Source organism: Pyrus communis, chromosome 1 (assembly GCF_041283825.1).
Source record: "Pyrus communis isolate YQ-2024b chromosome 1, ASM4128382v1, whole genome shotgun sequence".
In the NCBI taxonomy this organism is placed as follows: Eukaryota; Viridiplantae; Streptophyta; class Magnoliopsida; order Rosales; family Rosaceae; genus Pyrus; species Pyrus communis.
The window spans coordinates 8,266,447-8,284,750 of record NC_142565.1 but is presented as its reverse complement, the minus strand read 5'-3'; the positions used below and the strand labels follow the sequence as shown (position 1 = coordinate 8,284,750).

At 35.9% G+C, this 18,304-nt stretch overlaps 1 protein-coding gene across 3 annotated transcripts; it reads right to left on the bottom strand.

Moving 5' to 3' along the window:
* Window positions 1-8,170: 8,170 nt before the first annotated feature.
* LDA (limit dextrinase) lies at window positions 8,171-17,396 on the bottom strand. Of its 3 annotated transcripts, none has more exons than XR_015963618.1 (28): window positions 17,007-17,396; window positions 16,536-16,689; window positions 16,385-16,440; window positions 16,148-16,256; window positions 15,082-15,218; window positions 14,782-14,984; window positions 14,456-14,605; window positions 14,232-14,292; window positions 13,942-14,062; window positions 13,630-13,720; window positions 13,455-13,548; window positions 13,072-13,167; window positions 12,819-12,959; window positions 12,591-12,641; window positions 12,436-12,506; window positions 12,191-12,283; window positions 11,733-11,823; window positions 11,261-11,332; window positions 10,761-10,817; window positions 10,598-10,666; window positions 10,216-10,272; window positions 10,067-10,141; window positions 9,822-9,910; window positions 9,473-9,550; window positions 9,179-9,317; window positions 8,885-8,998; window positions 8,703-8,802; window positions 8,171-8,486 (listed from the first exon to the last, which is right to left on the bottom strand). XR_015963618.1 is itself a non-coding variant. In XM_068460042.2 (28 exons), exons 1-28 carry the CDS (start codon window positions 17,265-17,267, stop codon window positions 8,376-8,378), a joined length of 2,934 nt encoding a protein of 977 aa, XP_068316143.2. In that variant the 5' UTR covers window positions 17,268-17,396; the 3' UTR covers window positions 8,171-8,375. The 3 variants fall into 3 exon arrangements, 2 of the variants coding, with proteins under 2 accessions (XP_068316143.2, XP_088551934.1); XM_068460042.2 differs by having other exon boundaries at window positions 8,889-8,998; window positions 16,385-16,437; XM_088695808.1 differs by having other exon boundaries at window positions 8,889-8,998; window positions 17,007-17,394.
* Between the last annotated feature and the right edge of the window lie 908 nt (window positions 17,397-18,304).

The window sequence follows — 18,304 nt, the reverse complement described above, 5'->3', positions numbered from 1 at the left end:
TTTCCAGAAACAAAACTGTGAGGGTGTGGTTGGGGCCCAAAGCGGACAATATTGTGTTACTGTGAAGTCGAGCCCGGGATGTGGTGGGGACCCAGGTCGGGATTTGACAAACAATATCTAACAAGATCAATTCATTAATTGATGTGCCATGCATACATCACTTGACACATTAAATAATATGTGATTCAAAAATGCGTACTCCCTAATAGCTTATTAGAGTCATTATACAAGTAGTCATGCATGTATGTTCCATCTGTTTTTAGTTGAAATTTGAAAAACTTTAGATTGCCTTAAATATCAGTTTTCTTTTTTGGAAAAAGCCTTAAATATCAGTTTTCAAGTCATTAAAAATATATATAAATCCAACAAATAAAAATGTCACCAAAATAAAGGAGGAAAATTAATAAAACAAGATGCCTTTTTATTTTCCTCGTTTTCCCTTTCTTTCGATTTCGTGGGTTTTGACTTATACAATTCATACCACCATGTGCGAGGCAGCGAGTGTGATGTCTCGTAGCCTAAATCCTCGTTTTATATACCAAGCCAAAGATTAAAGAAAATGATTTATATGTCTTTGGTTGAATAATAAATTATTTTCCAAAGAAAAAAAGAAAATAATTAATATGTATTTTGTTTAAAATAGAGTAATTTTGCTTTTAAATACAAGTAGCACGAAATATAAATATTTTTGGAGTTAAGGGTAAGCTGGTTTGTTTCTCAAACTGCACTTCATGATAAAATTAATTAATGGAAACTAAACAATGCTGCTAATTAAATTTTAAATTTTCTTTTATCCAACAAAATATGAATTTTAAAACGTAGTAATTTGGATAAGTATCTTTGTGAGTATTATTAGGAACGCTATTTGTTTGTAATCAATCAGTTCATGTGTGCTGTTGACCCTGCAGCAGCCAGTCATATTCCCCAAGTACTAAGCCGGTTTAGTTCTATGATTATCAACTAATTAATCCTGTTCTGCATATATTCTATGTAGAAGCTGATCATCATTGAGGTTCGCTTAAAAATATTGAAATGGATGGAAATAATTATGGTTATTAACAAACCTTATTTTAAATGGCTAAATAGATTTGAAGTAACTGATTACTAATAAGAAAAGAAAAATTAAACAGAAGTTATATGTTAAAGTGCTGAAGTCATTGATATTGTGCACCAGAATTAAGATACAGCTTATCTTTGGGATGAAGATCTCTTCTTAGTGGCGAACTACTACTTGAAGTTGTTCAAGTTATAAATATATCGTATGCTCTTTTATTAGTACGTATTCGAGTACCCTTATTTTTTAATACCAGATATATGAGGGAAAGACAATTGAACTTGGGATTGGTGTATGGTCGGGTGAATGCTCTTAATCATCTAAGCCATTATTGTAACATCTCACATCGTCCAAGGGAGTGCATCCTGTAAGCCTTATATGTATATTCTCATCTCTACCTAGCACGAGGATTTTTGGGAGCTCACTGGCTTCGGGTTCCATCGGAACTTCGAAGTTGAGCGAGTTCACTCGAGAGCAATCCCAGGATAGGTGACCCACTGGGAAGTTCTCGTGTGAGTTTCCAGAAACAAAACCGTGAGGGCGTGGTCGAGGCCTAAAGAGGACAATATCGTGCTATGGTGGAGTCAAGCCTGGAATGTGACAATTTGGTATCAGAGCCAATCCCTGGCTGGAAGTGTGCCGACGAGGATGTCGGGCCCCTAAGGGGGGTGGATTGTAACATCCCACATCGACCAAGGGAGTGGATCTTGTAAGTCTTATATGTATATTTCCATCTCTACCTAGCACGAGGCATTTTGGGAGCTCACTGGCTTCGGGTTCCATCGGAACTCCGAAGTTAAGCGAGTTCGAGCGAGAGCAATCTCAGGATGGGCGACTCACTGGGAAGTTCTCGTGTGACTTCCTAGAAACAAAACCGTGAGGGTGTGGTCAGGGCATAAAGCGGATAATATCGTGCTATGGTGGAGTCAAGCCCAGGATGTGGTGGGGGCTCGGGCCAAGATGTGACAATTATTCAGTTAAAAAATATTGTTTAATTGAATGTATTAGGTTTAAGAATGTATATGTTTTTTATTGCATAATGTTTAAGAATGTATATATTTTTGAAAGTAATAAGTATTTCATTAATTAAATAAACCGAAATCCATCATAGTTCTTTACTAAGCAAACAAACAACGAAATCACAACTAAAACAAAAAAAAAAAAAAAAAAAAAAAAAAAAAAAAACATCACAACATAAAATAAACTCTTTTGAGGTACGATTCCTCAATCATGTGAGACCTGCAATTAACCAACCGGAAGATAAACTCAGAAGGCCTTAGCCCTACAAGCTGAACCGAACACCGTCAAGACACACAAGGTAAATATTATACCATCACTTGAAGACTTTGCGACAAGAAAGCGTGATTGTGGATCCCTCAAAGCACTGCAACAACCCCACAAAGGAAAGACGGGACCAACTTTGGTGATCTTGTAATCGTTGGCAAAACCCTGTTACGAGTCACCTCCAACAAAAGTCAAGCTTCCTCCACATAATCCTTGCCAAGCACGCAAACCACAAAAATCACCACCTCAGGTTTGGCTCGCTTTAAGATTCGGGGTAGAGCAATAAATCACAACCGTTACAAAAACTCTCCTCAGAAAGAGAGAATGACCACAACCACGATCACAAAGGCCCTCCTTGACAAAGCTAGATAGCGACCACTACCAAAAACAAAAACAAAAAAAGTGAAGGAAGGAATCAAGAGAGATTGCCACCAACCCCAAAACCAAAGACTGGAGTCGGCGTCAGCAGGTTTTTCTTTGGTCTTTTTTTCTCCTATTGCGGCTAGGGTTTGTCTCAGCCGCCTATCCCCGAAAAATTTTACCGTTTAAGAACGTATAATAACTAATGTATTTGTAGGGGGATACTTCAGATTAAGGAGCGTAAGGGTTAGAGAAATGAAGAAGGGTGAAAGTTCAACTTTTAACTGTGAATTGCATTTAATTATCAACGTGTACACAAAATCATTAGAACTTTTGACCCTTCCATTTGTAGAATACATGCACAAACGTCTTCCTCTAATTTCACTTTGGCAATTGGATTGGCCAAGCCAAGTTATGCATATGCTCAAAACTACCAATACATTAATTGAAATTTCAAGAAATAGGAAATATTGTTGTATTAATACGACTACTTGCCTTAAATATTGGTTTAGAAACTAACATGGCAATTATGTATTCATGCAATGAGTACAATAGTACCTCTCCCCTGTACATACATACACATACATATATATGCATGTATATATGTACAATATCCGCAAAATCTACTTTATTGATAGATAATTAATTAATTAAAGTAATATAATTTATTACCATATATGTCAAGATGCCAAGCGTCAAGGCAGGTTTGTTAAGTTATAATTTATCAATTAATTCTTGGCTTGAAGAGTTATCTGGGTGTGATGTGGATAATATACGTTGTGTCCAGCACGTAAGATTCCAAAAACCAGCCTAAGACGAAATTTAAATGTAGAGATGAGAGTAGGGTTTGGTCGTCCTTGGAGAAGCAAGGGATCACTTTATTCTGCTGATCATGGGTTCCTCTCTCCTGTAAGGCTCCTCTCATGATTTCATTTTTACGTACTACTACAAGACAAGATAACCATACATATAATAATATCAAATTCCAACCATATAATATACATACATATGGTTCATATAATATTACACTATAGCTAGCTTGGACTAAGAAATTGCTTGCTAAGCAGGGAAATATTGAGCAACTACGCCAGTCAATAACCGAGTTTCCATTTTTTTATGCTAATATTGTATATGCATACTATCTGTCTGCACTACTTCACAAGTCACCCATGAGAGAGAGAGAGAGAGAGAGAGAGAGAGAGAGAGAGATTTTGTAACTTGTGAGCCACTCAATGGAACATGTTTGTTGCAATAAGCAACCCAAAACACCAAAGTAGTTGAATAGGGTTTCAGTGTGTAACAGATGAATGAGATTGTATATCTATCCAGATATAAACTATTCAGAACACAAGTCACATGGTTTATTTTTTTTTATTTTTTCAAAAAAAAGATCATGTTGGTGGTTTCGCCACAACAATCCACCCTTTCGGGAGCCGAGAAGAGTCATGGAGGCATTTCAACCTCCCTCTGGCCACCATCATGCGATTCACCAGTGCCAGGAATCGAACCAATAAAGTGTCGTGTGGAACACGAGCCTGTAATTCGTCCCCCAACTATTGGGGCACCCCTGGTGGTTTAGTCACAAGGTTTATTTGCACAAGTCGACTTAGGCAGCAGAAAAACATAAGATTAAACAATATTGGGATCCACCAATTTAATTATCTATGTTATAGAGATTACAGACACATGCAGTGATCGTATATGCGCTAGAGGCCACTTCTCTCTCAGACATGTCATGAGTCTCATCCATAATGTGCCATGCTTAATGCCACACTAATTACTTTTTACAGAGAAAGACATCCTTATTTCCCTCTCCCTCTCATGACAGATACTACAACAACAAGCTCAACCCCCCTAATGTGTTTTTGCTGAGCTTGTGGATATGACTGATGAAATTAATTAATTAATATCTTTATTAAGAGATGTGTTCCAATATTCCAAAATTTGATACTATAATTAAGGGAAATTCTAAGATCAGTCGCGTTGGCACTCGTGAGGTGATCTACTGATCCTATCACTCCACCATGAATGATTAGTAATAATAAAGTTTTTTTTTTTTCTTTTTTGTTTCGTTTAGTGTTTACTTAAGATTGAATTAGAATGATAAATCATAAATTAACTACATTTGGAATTGATTATTACTCCTAACATAAATTAACTACATTTGTCACGGTCATTAATTACATTTGGACTTGATTATTAATTATTACTCCTAAGTCCTAACATAAATTAACTTCATCTTCCGTAGATCTGAATCTGAGTATGAATATGACATCATAATCTATCATAACCATACTTTGCAGTTGGCACTTGTCTTGTACATACTTCGTGATTCATCTTTGGCGAGAATCAAATATAAGACTTCTTACTTACAAGTGAAGAGAAATATCATTAGATCGTAATACTAAGTAACTTTTGCATGTGTACTTAGCGGTGCTGACTTGCGAGTAAAATTATTTTTGAAACAAAAAAAAAAAAAAAAAGTTAAGTGCGAATAATTTAGAAGTATGATAAAAATTCAAGAGGAGCCAAGATGGTGTCACCAGCAGGAGACCAAATTTACAAGTATTTTAATTTTTTTTTTTATTTATTTTGAAAAAGGGGACACGCTAGAGGCTTAGCCATAGTAGTCCACTTTTTCGGGGGACGAGAAGACTAACAGAGGACGGGGTGTATAATTCACCAGAATCGAATATAGAACATGTCATATGGAATACGAGCCTAACATTTGTCCACAACAACTGGACCATCCGGTGGTGGTTGACCAAGTTTACAAGTTTGGTTATGTTAATTTGTGTATATTATACTATACGTGTGATGTTTTCTTTTAAAATTTGCATTATATCAACGTGCATTCATCTGTATATACGCCAAAGTCATTGTCCAAACTAATTTGAGTGGTACAATATGAAATTAGAGCGTGTTTACGTGTTCGTAATCGAAATAAAAAGTCGGAGTGTGATTCTGATTATGGGTTATTTTTGTATACTAAAATTTGAAGGAATCAAACTGGGTGGGTCCACTCGAAGGATAGGAATTGAATTCCGAATTTTGGAGGAATTGAACTCCTGAGTAGGAGGTGTCATTTGAGTTCCGGGACAAAGGAGGAATCCGGAATCCAATTTTCTACCCATTATAACCCCATCTAATTCCTGAAAAACTCCAAATCTGCCACTCAAATCAACAAGCCCAGACCTCTCTGCCTGCCTCCCTTTCACCTCCCTGTGCCCAGCGAACCAATCTCAAGAATCCTAGGGCGTCTTTAGATATCGTAGTGAGCTGGTTGTTCTTTGGTTGTGGCATCGTGGTTGTGTGGGGATGGAGGTGCGACGCGCAAGAGAGATCAATGGATGCACAGGAAGTGATGATGAAGGATCCACAGAAAATAAAATGGAGGAGAAGGAGGAAGAGAGTGGTGGCGGTAGCCGCTGGTGAGGACTGAGGAAGGATAATGGGAAGAAGAGAAATGACGTTAAAATTTAAGTTCCAAACGGTAGAAAACTTGGGCTGCTGGCTTGGGAAGTTATGGGGTGGGTATAAAAAATTAGGTTTGAAAAGTTCAAAAAAAAAATAAAAAAGTTTATAAATTAGTTTATAAAGAGATAGAAAATTCAATCATTTATGGGTTAAGATTGTATGAAAATTAAATTATACTAATTATCACATAAAATAATTAATTTAGACCAAGGGCAGTTTAGTAATCAAATGGTTTTGATTCCAATTCAGAAGTGAATTGGTAAACAACTTGTATGAAACCAACATCAATCCTATTTTGTTTCCTGACAATTTAGTAAACACCTTTCATAGGAATCTGATTCTGATTCCTCCTCAATCCAATTCCACGTCAATTCAATTCCTCCTCAATCTAATTCCTCCCATTTTGATTACGGATTAGTAAACGAGCCCTTAGTGTTCACTATTGATTTAGAGTGGGAAAATGACACCTCCACCATTGTCATTCTCCAATTTCAGAATTAACCAAATATGAATTTAGTGTTTGAATATGATTTTCTTCTATTTATAATTTGCACTCACTCTCTCTTTGCTAGCTAATAGCTATGGGTTACTAGTACATGGGAGTGGTGGTGTGGTGGATGTGATTTGAATTAAATGGAAAGATTATGACTTAATTAATTGTGATCTTGAAGTGTATAACAAGGACAAATTGGTAGAGGGCTGAAAACCAATATGGTGCATGTTGATTGCTCAGAAAGGGCATGAGAATACTAACATAGAACACAGGTTGCAAATTGGTTCATCAGAATACGACACGAGCTTTATTAAGCAGCACAAAACATGACCTTAATTAAGCTAAACTTGCTAATAAATCCAATCCAAAGATATTTTTTTTCATATTATTTTTTGGGAATTGTTATTGGCATTATGAAAATCTCATTTTGCACTCCAAACTTTCCATAATTTAAGGAAAAATATACGTGTGAGGAGTGTGAAACAAGATTTTTAGAATGCTAAAAACAGTTTCCTATTTTTCTCATTGTTTTTTTTTTATTTACTTTTGATTTTGGTGAACCTTTAAAAAAAAGACCATGAGCCATGAAACAGCCAAGAGATAGAGGAAGCCAAATGATTTTTTATCCATTAGATTGGCAAGTTGAAGAAAATAATATTTTCTTAATTCGAAACAACCATTTCCCCTACTGTTGAGTCGTCCGCATTGTTAAAAAAAGCGAAAAAATATCATCTTCGGATCTCTTCCTCCAAAGCCTATGTATCAAATGATCCAGATCCTTGAAATTTGATCAAACAGTAAAAAATTATTATAACTTTTAAATTTTTTTACTAACTTCTCTAATTTTAGCCGTTGAATCAAATTTCAAAAGTCCGAATCACTTGATCTAGGGGCTTTAGAGAAGAGATACGGAGAGGATCTCTTTCCAAAAAAACCTGTTAATGTATCTTTCCAACAGGATCCTCTCCGGATCTTTTTAATGAGGATCCTGAGAATCTATAAATCGTGTTCGTTCATCGTACATCATGCGTTCAGTTTTTGTCAAGTACTGTTTGTTTTTAATTTTAAATAAAAACATTTAAAATCATTATTAACCGCACAATGTACAATGAATGGACACAATTCACAAATTTTCAAAATTCTCGAGGATCCGGCGAATATCCGAATTCCTTTTTTTGGGTACCATGACTGCATTTCCGTTAATTAGAAAACTGACCCAACTGTCATTACGCTGCTTTGAAACAGCAACGCAGTTCTAGGAAACAGAAACCACTGTTTTTTTTTTTTTTTTTTTTTTTTTTTGGTCGAAAATAAAAAGAAAATAAAGAGAGATAGGAAAATGTTAATTTACTATGCTTTCTTGCTTTCAATTTTTCCATGGAACAGACAACAGAGTAAAATATACGAGCGCATCGAAAACCGTTGAGTTACTGAACTAATATATGTGTGTGTGTGTGTATATATATATATATATATAGAATTATTAGAAATTATAAACAAAATAATAAAAAGAGTTTTTTTTATAACTTCACTCACAAAATAAAACTCTCTTTGGATCACTAATCACTCTGGAATAAAATTGGAAAATAAGTTTGATTGGGTTTTGCCTCTCTCCCTCCTCAACTGCAGGAAAAAACCATGCTTTGGTCGACCATGGCACTCAACTCTTATGACATCCTTGGAACAACATGTCTACAGCTGAGCTATTCAAACTCGCCGAGGTTCAACAAACACAGATGTAGTTCTTGGGGGCACAGTGAAGCATCCTGAGGAACCATCATACGTAGATCTCTTAACTATTTCATCCGTTGACGTGACCTGCAACAAGTGCATATTTAAAGAACCAGTATAAAACAAATCAAGCAGGTTTATCTTTGAAGCAACTTCAAGTGATCTGAGCTCATCTGACATTCAGAATCTTTCTTCTAGGCTTGAGATGTTATGCAGAAAATCTCTGGCGCTCCCTTCGATTATGCCAAATTTGAGCAAAGAAACAACATGAAAAAACAGCGGTAATTGACGTCAATGGTTTACCTGCACAGGATGCAACTGAAGAGTCCTAGACCGAAGAGGGGGACTGGCAAATGACACCTCAGTTGGACACGCATTGATGATAACCACAATGTAAGAGAAACTGTGCAGCACAAAGGTTTGTCAAGTGAATTATTTTCCAATCGTTGGTATCATGGATAAATTAAAGTTAGAGATATTTATACCGACATTGGATCAAGCTGAGATAACCCTGGCACGCCTTCATGACCATCTTCAATGCTCATTACTATGACTCCAGGGACTAATGAAGGACCAGTATTATGGAAACGTACCCGTTCCTGAACAGTGAATATTATGTATTAAAACTTGGGAGCAAATTTGGTTTATCTCTAAAATAAGTGGTTCATCTCATAGCATTTGCTATACAAGAAGCCCATCACTTTTTCTTGGTAAAATCAATTCCAAGAAAAAACATTACTATTGTAGTGGAACGTAAGTATAGATACGAGGCTTCTCACCTGAATAGCATTTGCTGTCCTCAAACGAAAAAGTGGTGAAGAGTACCTAATACGTAACAAATTAGAAAAGTTCTCCACAGCAGCGAGGATGTGACTCTTCTGAGGCTTAAAGGATGGATCTGCTAATCTTGGTTTCATTCTGAAAAAAGGAAACATAACCATAAAAATTATGACTTGACATTTTATACCAGTCATTATAAAGTTTCGATGCCAGATACACCTTTCTACATCCCATGTCAACGTCACTAAGAAATGCGCAGGATCAAATGATTGTGGAAATAGACGAGTGCTTACAGCGGCCAGCTGTGTTCGTTCTTCTCTTTTGGAGGAAGGCCAACACCCCAATTGTTAGAGCTATAAGTGAAGTCCAGCCTGGAAATCATACCAAACAAACATTATGCTTGAGAAAGACAGATGTTATAGCACGCATGGGTTACTCAATTAGAAAAGATGAAATGGGACTATAGGAGTGAGATTTATTCTTGAACACATAAAGGATCCAACTTGTAACTCGTAAGTAGCATATAATGCAGAAGATCATATACTTATTCGAGCAGTTAGATATAAGATCAGCTAAAATCGTGAAATCTTATGTAACAACTATAACTAAGACTGTAACTTGGGAATGAGATTAGCAATTGACCTATTGAACCAATCACCAGAATTGTAGGAGTCACGATCAAGTGATTTTGACCGAAGCAGCTCATCACCGGCATGGAAAAATGGTATCCCCTAAAATTAGGAAATCATTTATAACTGATTGGTCATACAATATCCCAAAAAATGAACAATATAAAACTGAATTAATAAACATTATAAATAATCCTAGTAGCCTGCCATTTCATACATGAAATTTTCGTTAAATCAACATTAAATACGATTTAAAACCTGTCCGAGTGCTATTATACTTGTCGCCAAGTGATTTATCCTGCATCTCTCCTCTAAAGAAATTTCCATCGAAGTCTACAAGTAATGGATTGAGTTAGACAAGAAGTTACAAATCTGAAGTCAAATAAATACTGTAGAAGTACATGTACCTTCAGAGCCACGATGTCGAACAGAGTTTCGTTGTCATGAGCAGAAACATAATTGATCTGGAGAACAAACGTAGTTGTCAATTGTATGGTTTTTCTATGTTAATATTCGTCATTCTACCTTTAAAGCATCAATATGAAGTTATGAACAATGCATTAACATCCCAAGCAAAATGCATTAACCGAAGTTCATTAACCGCCAATACTCAGATTTGTTAAGCCCACTTGACAGCAGGTTCTCAACCTAGCATCTAAAATTATACATTACATTACATCGGTTAAGGGTATAAAATATGGCTCAGAAAACATCAAGTACCTTCAAACAGGTGGTGATAGGCACAAAATCACAAGAACCAAAATTATGAATCCTGATATAGATACTTACAGTTTCAGTAGGAGATAAAGTATATGCTACAGGTGCCCCGCCATAGGTCAAAACTTCTGCTCCTTTTACCTGAATGAATCATTGGAAATGTCAAGGTAATGCATTTCAGCTAAAACATCAACAGCGGATATTGATACTTATCCCTCTGGAAATTAATGTATACCTCTTTCCCTTCACAATCGGTTAGCACAAAATCCCTCAGGTTTGCAGCCATTCCAACCTGCATTACTTTACTTCCATTAGATACAATCACAACAAAAACACTAAAGGAATTATGGCTTATGAAGCCTTTTGCAATATCACTGTAGAAAGACAAATAAGATTTGGATCCAAAGTCAGTTAAGTAGTATTATTTAAAAAAGGATGACAATCAAAACTTCAAATAGATGAGAAAATGAAACGTAAAAGAAACTTCGAAGTGACCATCCCTAGAGAACTTCGTTTTTTATTGAAAATTCTTATCCCCTAGGTGAAGAAACCTATCAGTTTTAGTCTACCCATACAGCTCATTCTGTCAATACAAGAACAATTTTCAGTTTAATTTCAGTTGGCATCCATCAATTTTCATGATTTCATTTGTACATGGACTAAGGAGACAAAGGAGTCCAGCATTGGGCCAAAAACAAAATGCTACATATACAAAAATGCATTAAAATGATAAACCTGAATGTGATCCTTTGATTCAGCAAGCATGTGTTTTGCAACACTTTCTGGACCATGATCGTGACCATTAGGCTACAGAAGAAAGATAAATCCATTAACTATGATGAAAATAATCATACAATATTCAACATAAGAGATCACTTTCACCCTTGGCATGAGTCAAAACTGTAGTGATATACATATTACTCCTTCAATGATGCAAAACAAGATATATGTGTAGAGTGATGCTCTTTCTCTGTATAGTCTAGCTCACAATGTTGATCATGCAAATTTCACTTCACCTTATTACGGTCTTAAGAGATTGCGGGACACATAACATGTCAAAATGTTTCAGTACAGAGCACCCACTATACTCATACAACACATATATAGTATATGCATGCAACTTATTAGCACACGAAACAAAATTTGTAGTAGTCTCGCTAAATAATCAACTAATATATAAAGATCTCCTTTTAAAGTCATTATATACCTGCAAGAGTAGACCGGTCACAAATCCTTGCTGAAGAGGATGGCCAAATGGAGATCCACCAAGTATTGCATCCCGTATTCGATCATTAAAACTGATAGATAAATCAACACATAGCTATAGGCACTCACTAGGTAGTGAAGAAAGAAATGGAAGAAAGGAAAATCTAGTATATATAGTTCCCACTGAGTTCGCATTTGACTAGAACAAGACAATCCAGTACAAGGTTGAAGTTCAACCACCATACATCTTTATTTGTGTCTCTTTTGAATCTCTTATAAGGAGAGAAAAACTAAATAAAAAGCAGGTGCCAGTATCATCCTTTCAACTGTCAGTAAGTGAAAGACTATTTTTAATCAGACAGTCCTATATCTAATTCCTGCATGCAATCCTATTTCCTAGTTCCTCAACATAACAAAAAGAAATGTTGGACCCCATTTAAGGGAAACGAAAAATAGTACCTCCCAATTCCAGTTCCACGAAGATTGGACTGTGAAGCATTTATTCCACGTCCATTATTGGCAACTTCACCAAAATCCCATCCTTCGCCATATCTTGATAAAAGTGATAAAACAAGAATACTGAGCCAAAATCATGCTAAAGATTCAAGAATTGTAAACAAAACAACAGATCCATAGGGAAAATTCAAGCATCGATTTCCAAAGCTACAATAATAGTGTGTTAAATGAATATAGTGAGTAACTACATATAGATACTTGAGCCATCAACTCCATCCCTTTCCTTTGTTAGGCTGCAGAGTGCGTCTTTTGCTTTCACCTGTGCACGAATTAGTATCTTTTAGGCATTTGGCTATTGAACATCCACTCAATGTACTATGCTAACTGGCTGAGAGTATCATACCATTGTTCTTCTCATTATATGACCCATAAGATCAAACCGGAACCCATCAACCTGCCAAAAGATTCATATGATTCCAGAAACCACCTTTAAGACTTACAGGTATACATGCGATCATGCATACAACTCAAACCCTTTCAATCTAACAATAAATCAGTATACACTTTATAGATGAAACTATGTGAGGCTTCTTTGAGGTATTCAAGCACCATTTGACGAGTGAAATCTCACCTTGTAATCAACTGCCCAGTGCAATAGATCATCAACAATTAAACGCTCAACCATAAAATGCTCACTAGCAGTGTTGTTCACACATGCACTATTCTCGATAAAGCCATCCGTATTTCTTCTTAAGTAGTATCCTGGAACAATCTATAAGTAAACTTTAAATCAAAACAGAAGAACAGAAATCATTCAGGAAGACTGTAAGGCAGGACAACAGTCTATATATGGTGGGATCTTATGAATAATAACAAGTCATAACCTTATCAAGAACAGAATTCACACTAAATGGCCCACTTTCGGACAAATGATTGTAGACAGCATCCAAGACAACACGAAGGCCGTAACGGTTAAGCGCCTGCAAGCAATATAACCGTTTTCCCATTATTTTTCACCCAAATAAACAGGAGGCATACGAGGGGACACTAAAAGCAGAAAACAGGAAAGTCTGAGGAGAAGAGGGTGGGTGGAAGGGATGAAGAGAGAAATCAAATAAATAATTGCAAAACAAAAGGAAAGAGAATAAAGATCCAGTTAAAACAATGGAAGAAAATCTTCAACTGACAGCAGATAACTTGTTAATCTAGTATATCACAAGATGCATTAAACACAGAATTTGGAGAAGTGACAACCTAATATCCATACCTGGACCATCTTCCTGAACTCAATTGCACGGTATGTACCATTTGCATTACTTGCATAGCTTCCTTTAGGGACCCCCCAGAGAACAGGGTTGTACCTTCAAAAGACGTAAAAGTAAAGATCAAGCCATCAAAAAGTACTTAAGCTAATAATGTAAAACAAACTGACAGAAGCATACCCCCAGTTATATCCATCATCATTTTGGATAGCTGTAATAAGAGCTTGTTGCTCATCCGAATCTGGAGCAAACTTTTCAAGGATCTTGAAATCTGGCCAATGTCATACAGAGGAATGGTACAACCAAGCAAAAGTCAATTTAGCTTACATAAGACCACAACATTTTGTTTCTGAAACATCAATGTATATACACACAACTCATACATCGTATTCTGGTTTGCATCAACATCAATGGGAAAGGTTCCTTTATATTTGAAGTTCAAATGGAAAGGACTGGTTGTTTTGCAATGCCTAAGCTCATATATTCCCTTACCTACACTCTTCCAATTCTCCTTCTCATCATCAACCCCTGCAAATTGGTAGGCTGGCAGTAGATGAACATGAGTGATACCAGCATTTGATAATTTCTTCAAATGAAATGCACCCGCTGAATCCTTCAAGTAGTCAATTACGTATTTCTAATTAGTACAGTCTTATAGAATTCCCCTTTCCCTTCATCCATCATGTAAGATCCACATGGAACTGAATACTTATAGTTCTAAGTTAAATTAGTATGCTTCAGGCATACTTGGGTTACGCCTCTTAATAGAATAATAGAACTACCTGCAAAGTGAAGGCAAGATATCCACCACGAAATTCAGAATGCAGAGTCTGGTCATTGGCACTGCAATGGCAGTTGAGTATATTACGAGTGTAATGCAATACCAAAACAATACCCATACTTGGAGAAACAGACACAGATTACTCGTCAAAAGTTAAACATAGCATACATCACTTGAGATCTCTTTTTTAGATAATTGGATGAAGGTGTCATTATATGTTATTACCTGAAATCTCTGATGTGTAACTCATAAATACTTATGTCGGAGAAAGAAATTATATCAGGTTTCTCATCAGCCAATTTATCCCATCCTTCAGGTTTTATATCATCAGAATCAAGATTAACCAGCAATGTCCGCCTGCCATCTGATGAAAGCCTGCTCCAACAAAAATTAAAAGATATTAAATCTGGGAAATGTCAATAAGCAGGCATATAAATCAATGTTCATGACTAAATACATACTAGTGGATAGCACTGATGCATAACTTTAGAATATGGAAACACCTTAGCTATTTTCCGATAACTGTCAGCTAAATTAGACAACCGGCATACCCTCTAGCATATGGATCGTTTGCATAGCACTTTTCAATTTTCAAGGTGCTAGGATGATATACAGACACTTCATACACGTAATAGCAGCCTTCCCAACTTTTTGGCCCTTTAGTACTCCAAACGCCATTAACCTCCTCAAGTTGCACAACTTCTTGGGGATTCCCCCCACCTAACGGTTCCTTATAGATGCAAACACATACTTCCTGTTTTGTAAAAAGAAAATGATTGCTTCCATAAGTAGAACTGAGAGGGCAACTCTAGTAATTAATAAAAAAAACTTTTCACATATAAGTTATATACCCGAGCCGTAGGCGCCCAAAGGTACAGTGACACTGATTCGTCTGAATAAAGTGCACCAAGGGGACCATTATACGAGAACAATTCATCTAAAATACCAGGTAACTGCAGACCAGTGGCATCACTGCACCCTCCATTAGCTGTATAATATGAAACAGATAAACCATATATTCACTGGTTGAAATTAAGAAACTGCAATCGATGATTTATGCTGGTCTAGATTCGCACAAAACACACTCACGGTAATGACTATATTCCGTCATAAAAAAATTATGTTTTCAAGATTACCAAGCTTACAAAGCAGTGATCCATCTGACTGAAACAAAGAAAGTTAAAATACTGATCCAAGATCAGAAAAAATTAAACGTAAATGAAGAGCTTCTATATTTTGCAATATAGCACCACAAGTATTTAATGTTAAATTAAATGGTTTACCAGATGGACTGCTACAAAAAATTGTCAACCAATGAAACAATATATGATGTATGTCTAAAGGATTGGAAATAATTAGTCAGGATTCTGATGGAGGTGTTTCATTATATATTCAATCTGAAAGATAGTAGATAATACAATATATGATGTATGTTAAAGGATTGGAAATGATTGGAAATAATTAGTCAGGATTCCGGCGAAGGCGTTTCATTATATATTCAATCTGAAAGATAGTAGATAATAGTTCTATAAAAAAGCAATGCAAGAACGCTAAACACTTTAAATGGTCCGAGAATAACTTTTAGCACAAACGGGTGACTACCACAAAACATTAAATTACAAATAACTAAGAATATTCAAAACGTGATTCTTTAGAAATTGTGAGTTTTATCTACTTCAGCACTCTCAATCACATGCATACCCTCAACAAAAGGTAATTGATCAGAATTCGTTGTATTTCACCACTACTAGTCTAGGGAGACAAAATGGTTTATCTAAGGGTGCGTTGATAAAAAAAAGGTAATTGATCAGAATTCGTTGTATTTCACCACTCCTAGTCTAGGGAGACAAAACGGTTTATCTAACGGTGGGTTGATAAAAACTGACTGGCAAAGAACAAATGCAAAAACATTCTTACCATCGAAAGTAGCAACTGCCAGTTGGCATTTGAGAAGAGGTTTGGCATCCAAATCAGGGGGCACATTAAAAGCTCTGTAATCTTTGATATGTGGAAATTTTTCTTTCACCTAACAGAAATCATTTTATACATGGGTCAGTTCGAAGCAGTTTCAAAACTTCTCCAGAAGTTACACTAAGAAAAAACAGCAACAAGAGGCTCCATGAAACAGCTTCTACAGATTACATAACGTAGTACATTATCCGGAAGCCCATGTTTATCTTCTTCAAGCTTTACTTTTATATCCTCACCTGCTAGCAAAGAAGTCTCATTACACTTAATTTAAAGATTTGAAATAACCACGAATTCCATCACTCAAACTCGAAGTATGAGTCAGGAAAGTCCTTACCTAGAATTCCATCACTCGAACAAGATAAAGCCGCGGTTTTACTAGCAAATAAGTAGCAGGAACCATTTCCAACATCGACATTCCAGGCAATCATTGATTCACTAACCCAGAACGCCCTCGAATACAAGAAGCCACTCTGCAGCTGTTCACCCCTCTACACACATACAAGGTCATAACTTAGCATCAACACAAAAAATTGTTCGAATCCCCCTCCCTCCCGTAGTTTTGATTAGATTAGAACACCGCTTGAATAAAAGAAGGAAGAAAACAAGAGAATTGGATTCTATAAATTCATTCGTATCTACCAAAACAGTAACAAAGTTTAATCCTTTAATCAAAAACCCACAACCAACTCGAACTTCTCCATCTTATTTTTACTCAAATTTATCATCTCGTTCCGAAATTCACAGAAACCCAATTTCGAAATTCCTAACAGGTTTTGGGAGCGAGAGAGAGAGCAGCAGAAGAAACCTGCGAGGTAGAAGTGGGCTCCTCCTCGGCCGACATTGATACGGAGGACGATGACAAGCACTGCAAATTGGGGTGTCTGGAAACCCCGGCGGAGCGGAGTGGGAGCGGCGGGAGAAGGGGTTTGCGCTCGGAGGCGAAACGGCGCCGTAGAGAGGATGAAGGACACGTGGCGGGGCGTTGAGGAGGGAAGTGGCGATTGGTCGTTGGAGCCGTTGATGGTGGCCGGTAAGGAATAAACGAACACGAATATAATAAAGGCATCGAATTTTTAACCAATATATAAATCAAATTCAGAGAAAGAGGGTGTGAAGCTCTGAATTTTGCTGCTGTTCTTCAGATCTTTTCTGCCCCAGATTCTTCCATTTTTTGTTGTAAACTATTTTGATGTCCGTTTTATTTTCAATTGCCCATGTTATTTTAAAAGGGTTTTTAACAAAAACTAACGGTACTGTTTATTTTAATGAAAAATTATATTTTTATATTAAAAAATAAATTTTGGTACTATTTAATTTGCCCTCCTTATCGTTAAAATTCAAAATTTTCAAACCCTTTTTATTAGCTTTTCTTATTTTAAATTACCGTTTCATTTTTTATAATGAGATAAATTTTTCAGTATCCTAAAAACATGATCTAATACACTTAAGTGTTATAAAACAAGTAGTTAAATATTTTTTTTTTCAAATATCCACTTATATTATGACGTTTGATATACCAACGTATGTTCCCAACATGTTGAAAACTCTCTACAATGATAGACTTTACGACTATCTAGCTCATATAAAAATGAATTTCTTTTTTACTTTTAAGGAAGAAATTGTACTCTAAAAATAGTTTTTTGCACACCTCAATTGCACTTTACATGACAAACTCATGATTTTATTATGCCATTTTAGAATGCTAATAATGGTTTCTAAGTAATCATATTCGTTTTAGTTTCATTAGGGTTTGATGTAATTTTAGCTCGTAAAGCTACATGTCAGACAAATAAATAAGAATTTTGTATTTTGAAGAAAAATACTACACCCTAAAAATAGTTTCTAATGCACCTCTATCTTGTCTTCATTTCGAACTATCGATATTATTATGTTATTTCTGGAAAGCTAACATTAGTTTTCTAGTTATTTCATATCGTTTTCGCTCTGTTTTGATTATGTACTGTTTAACTCATGAATTTTAAGTACAACATGCGTGCAAAGAGTGTGATCAAATGCCAAATCACAAGGACTATAGATTGAGGTGAAATATATACAAATAAAACTGGCTACTAATTTTTAATCAAAAGTGGAATTGGACGAACA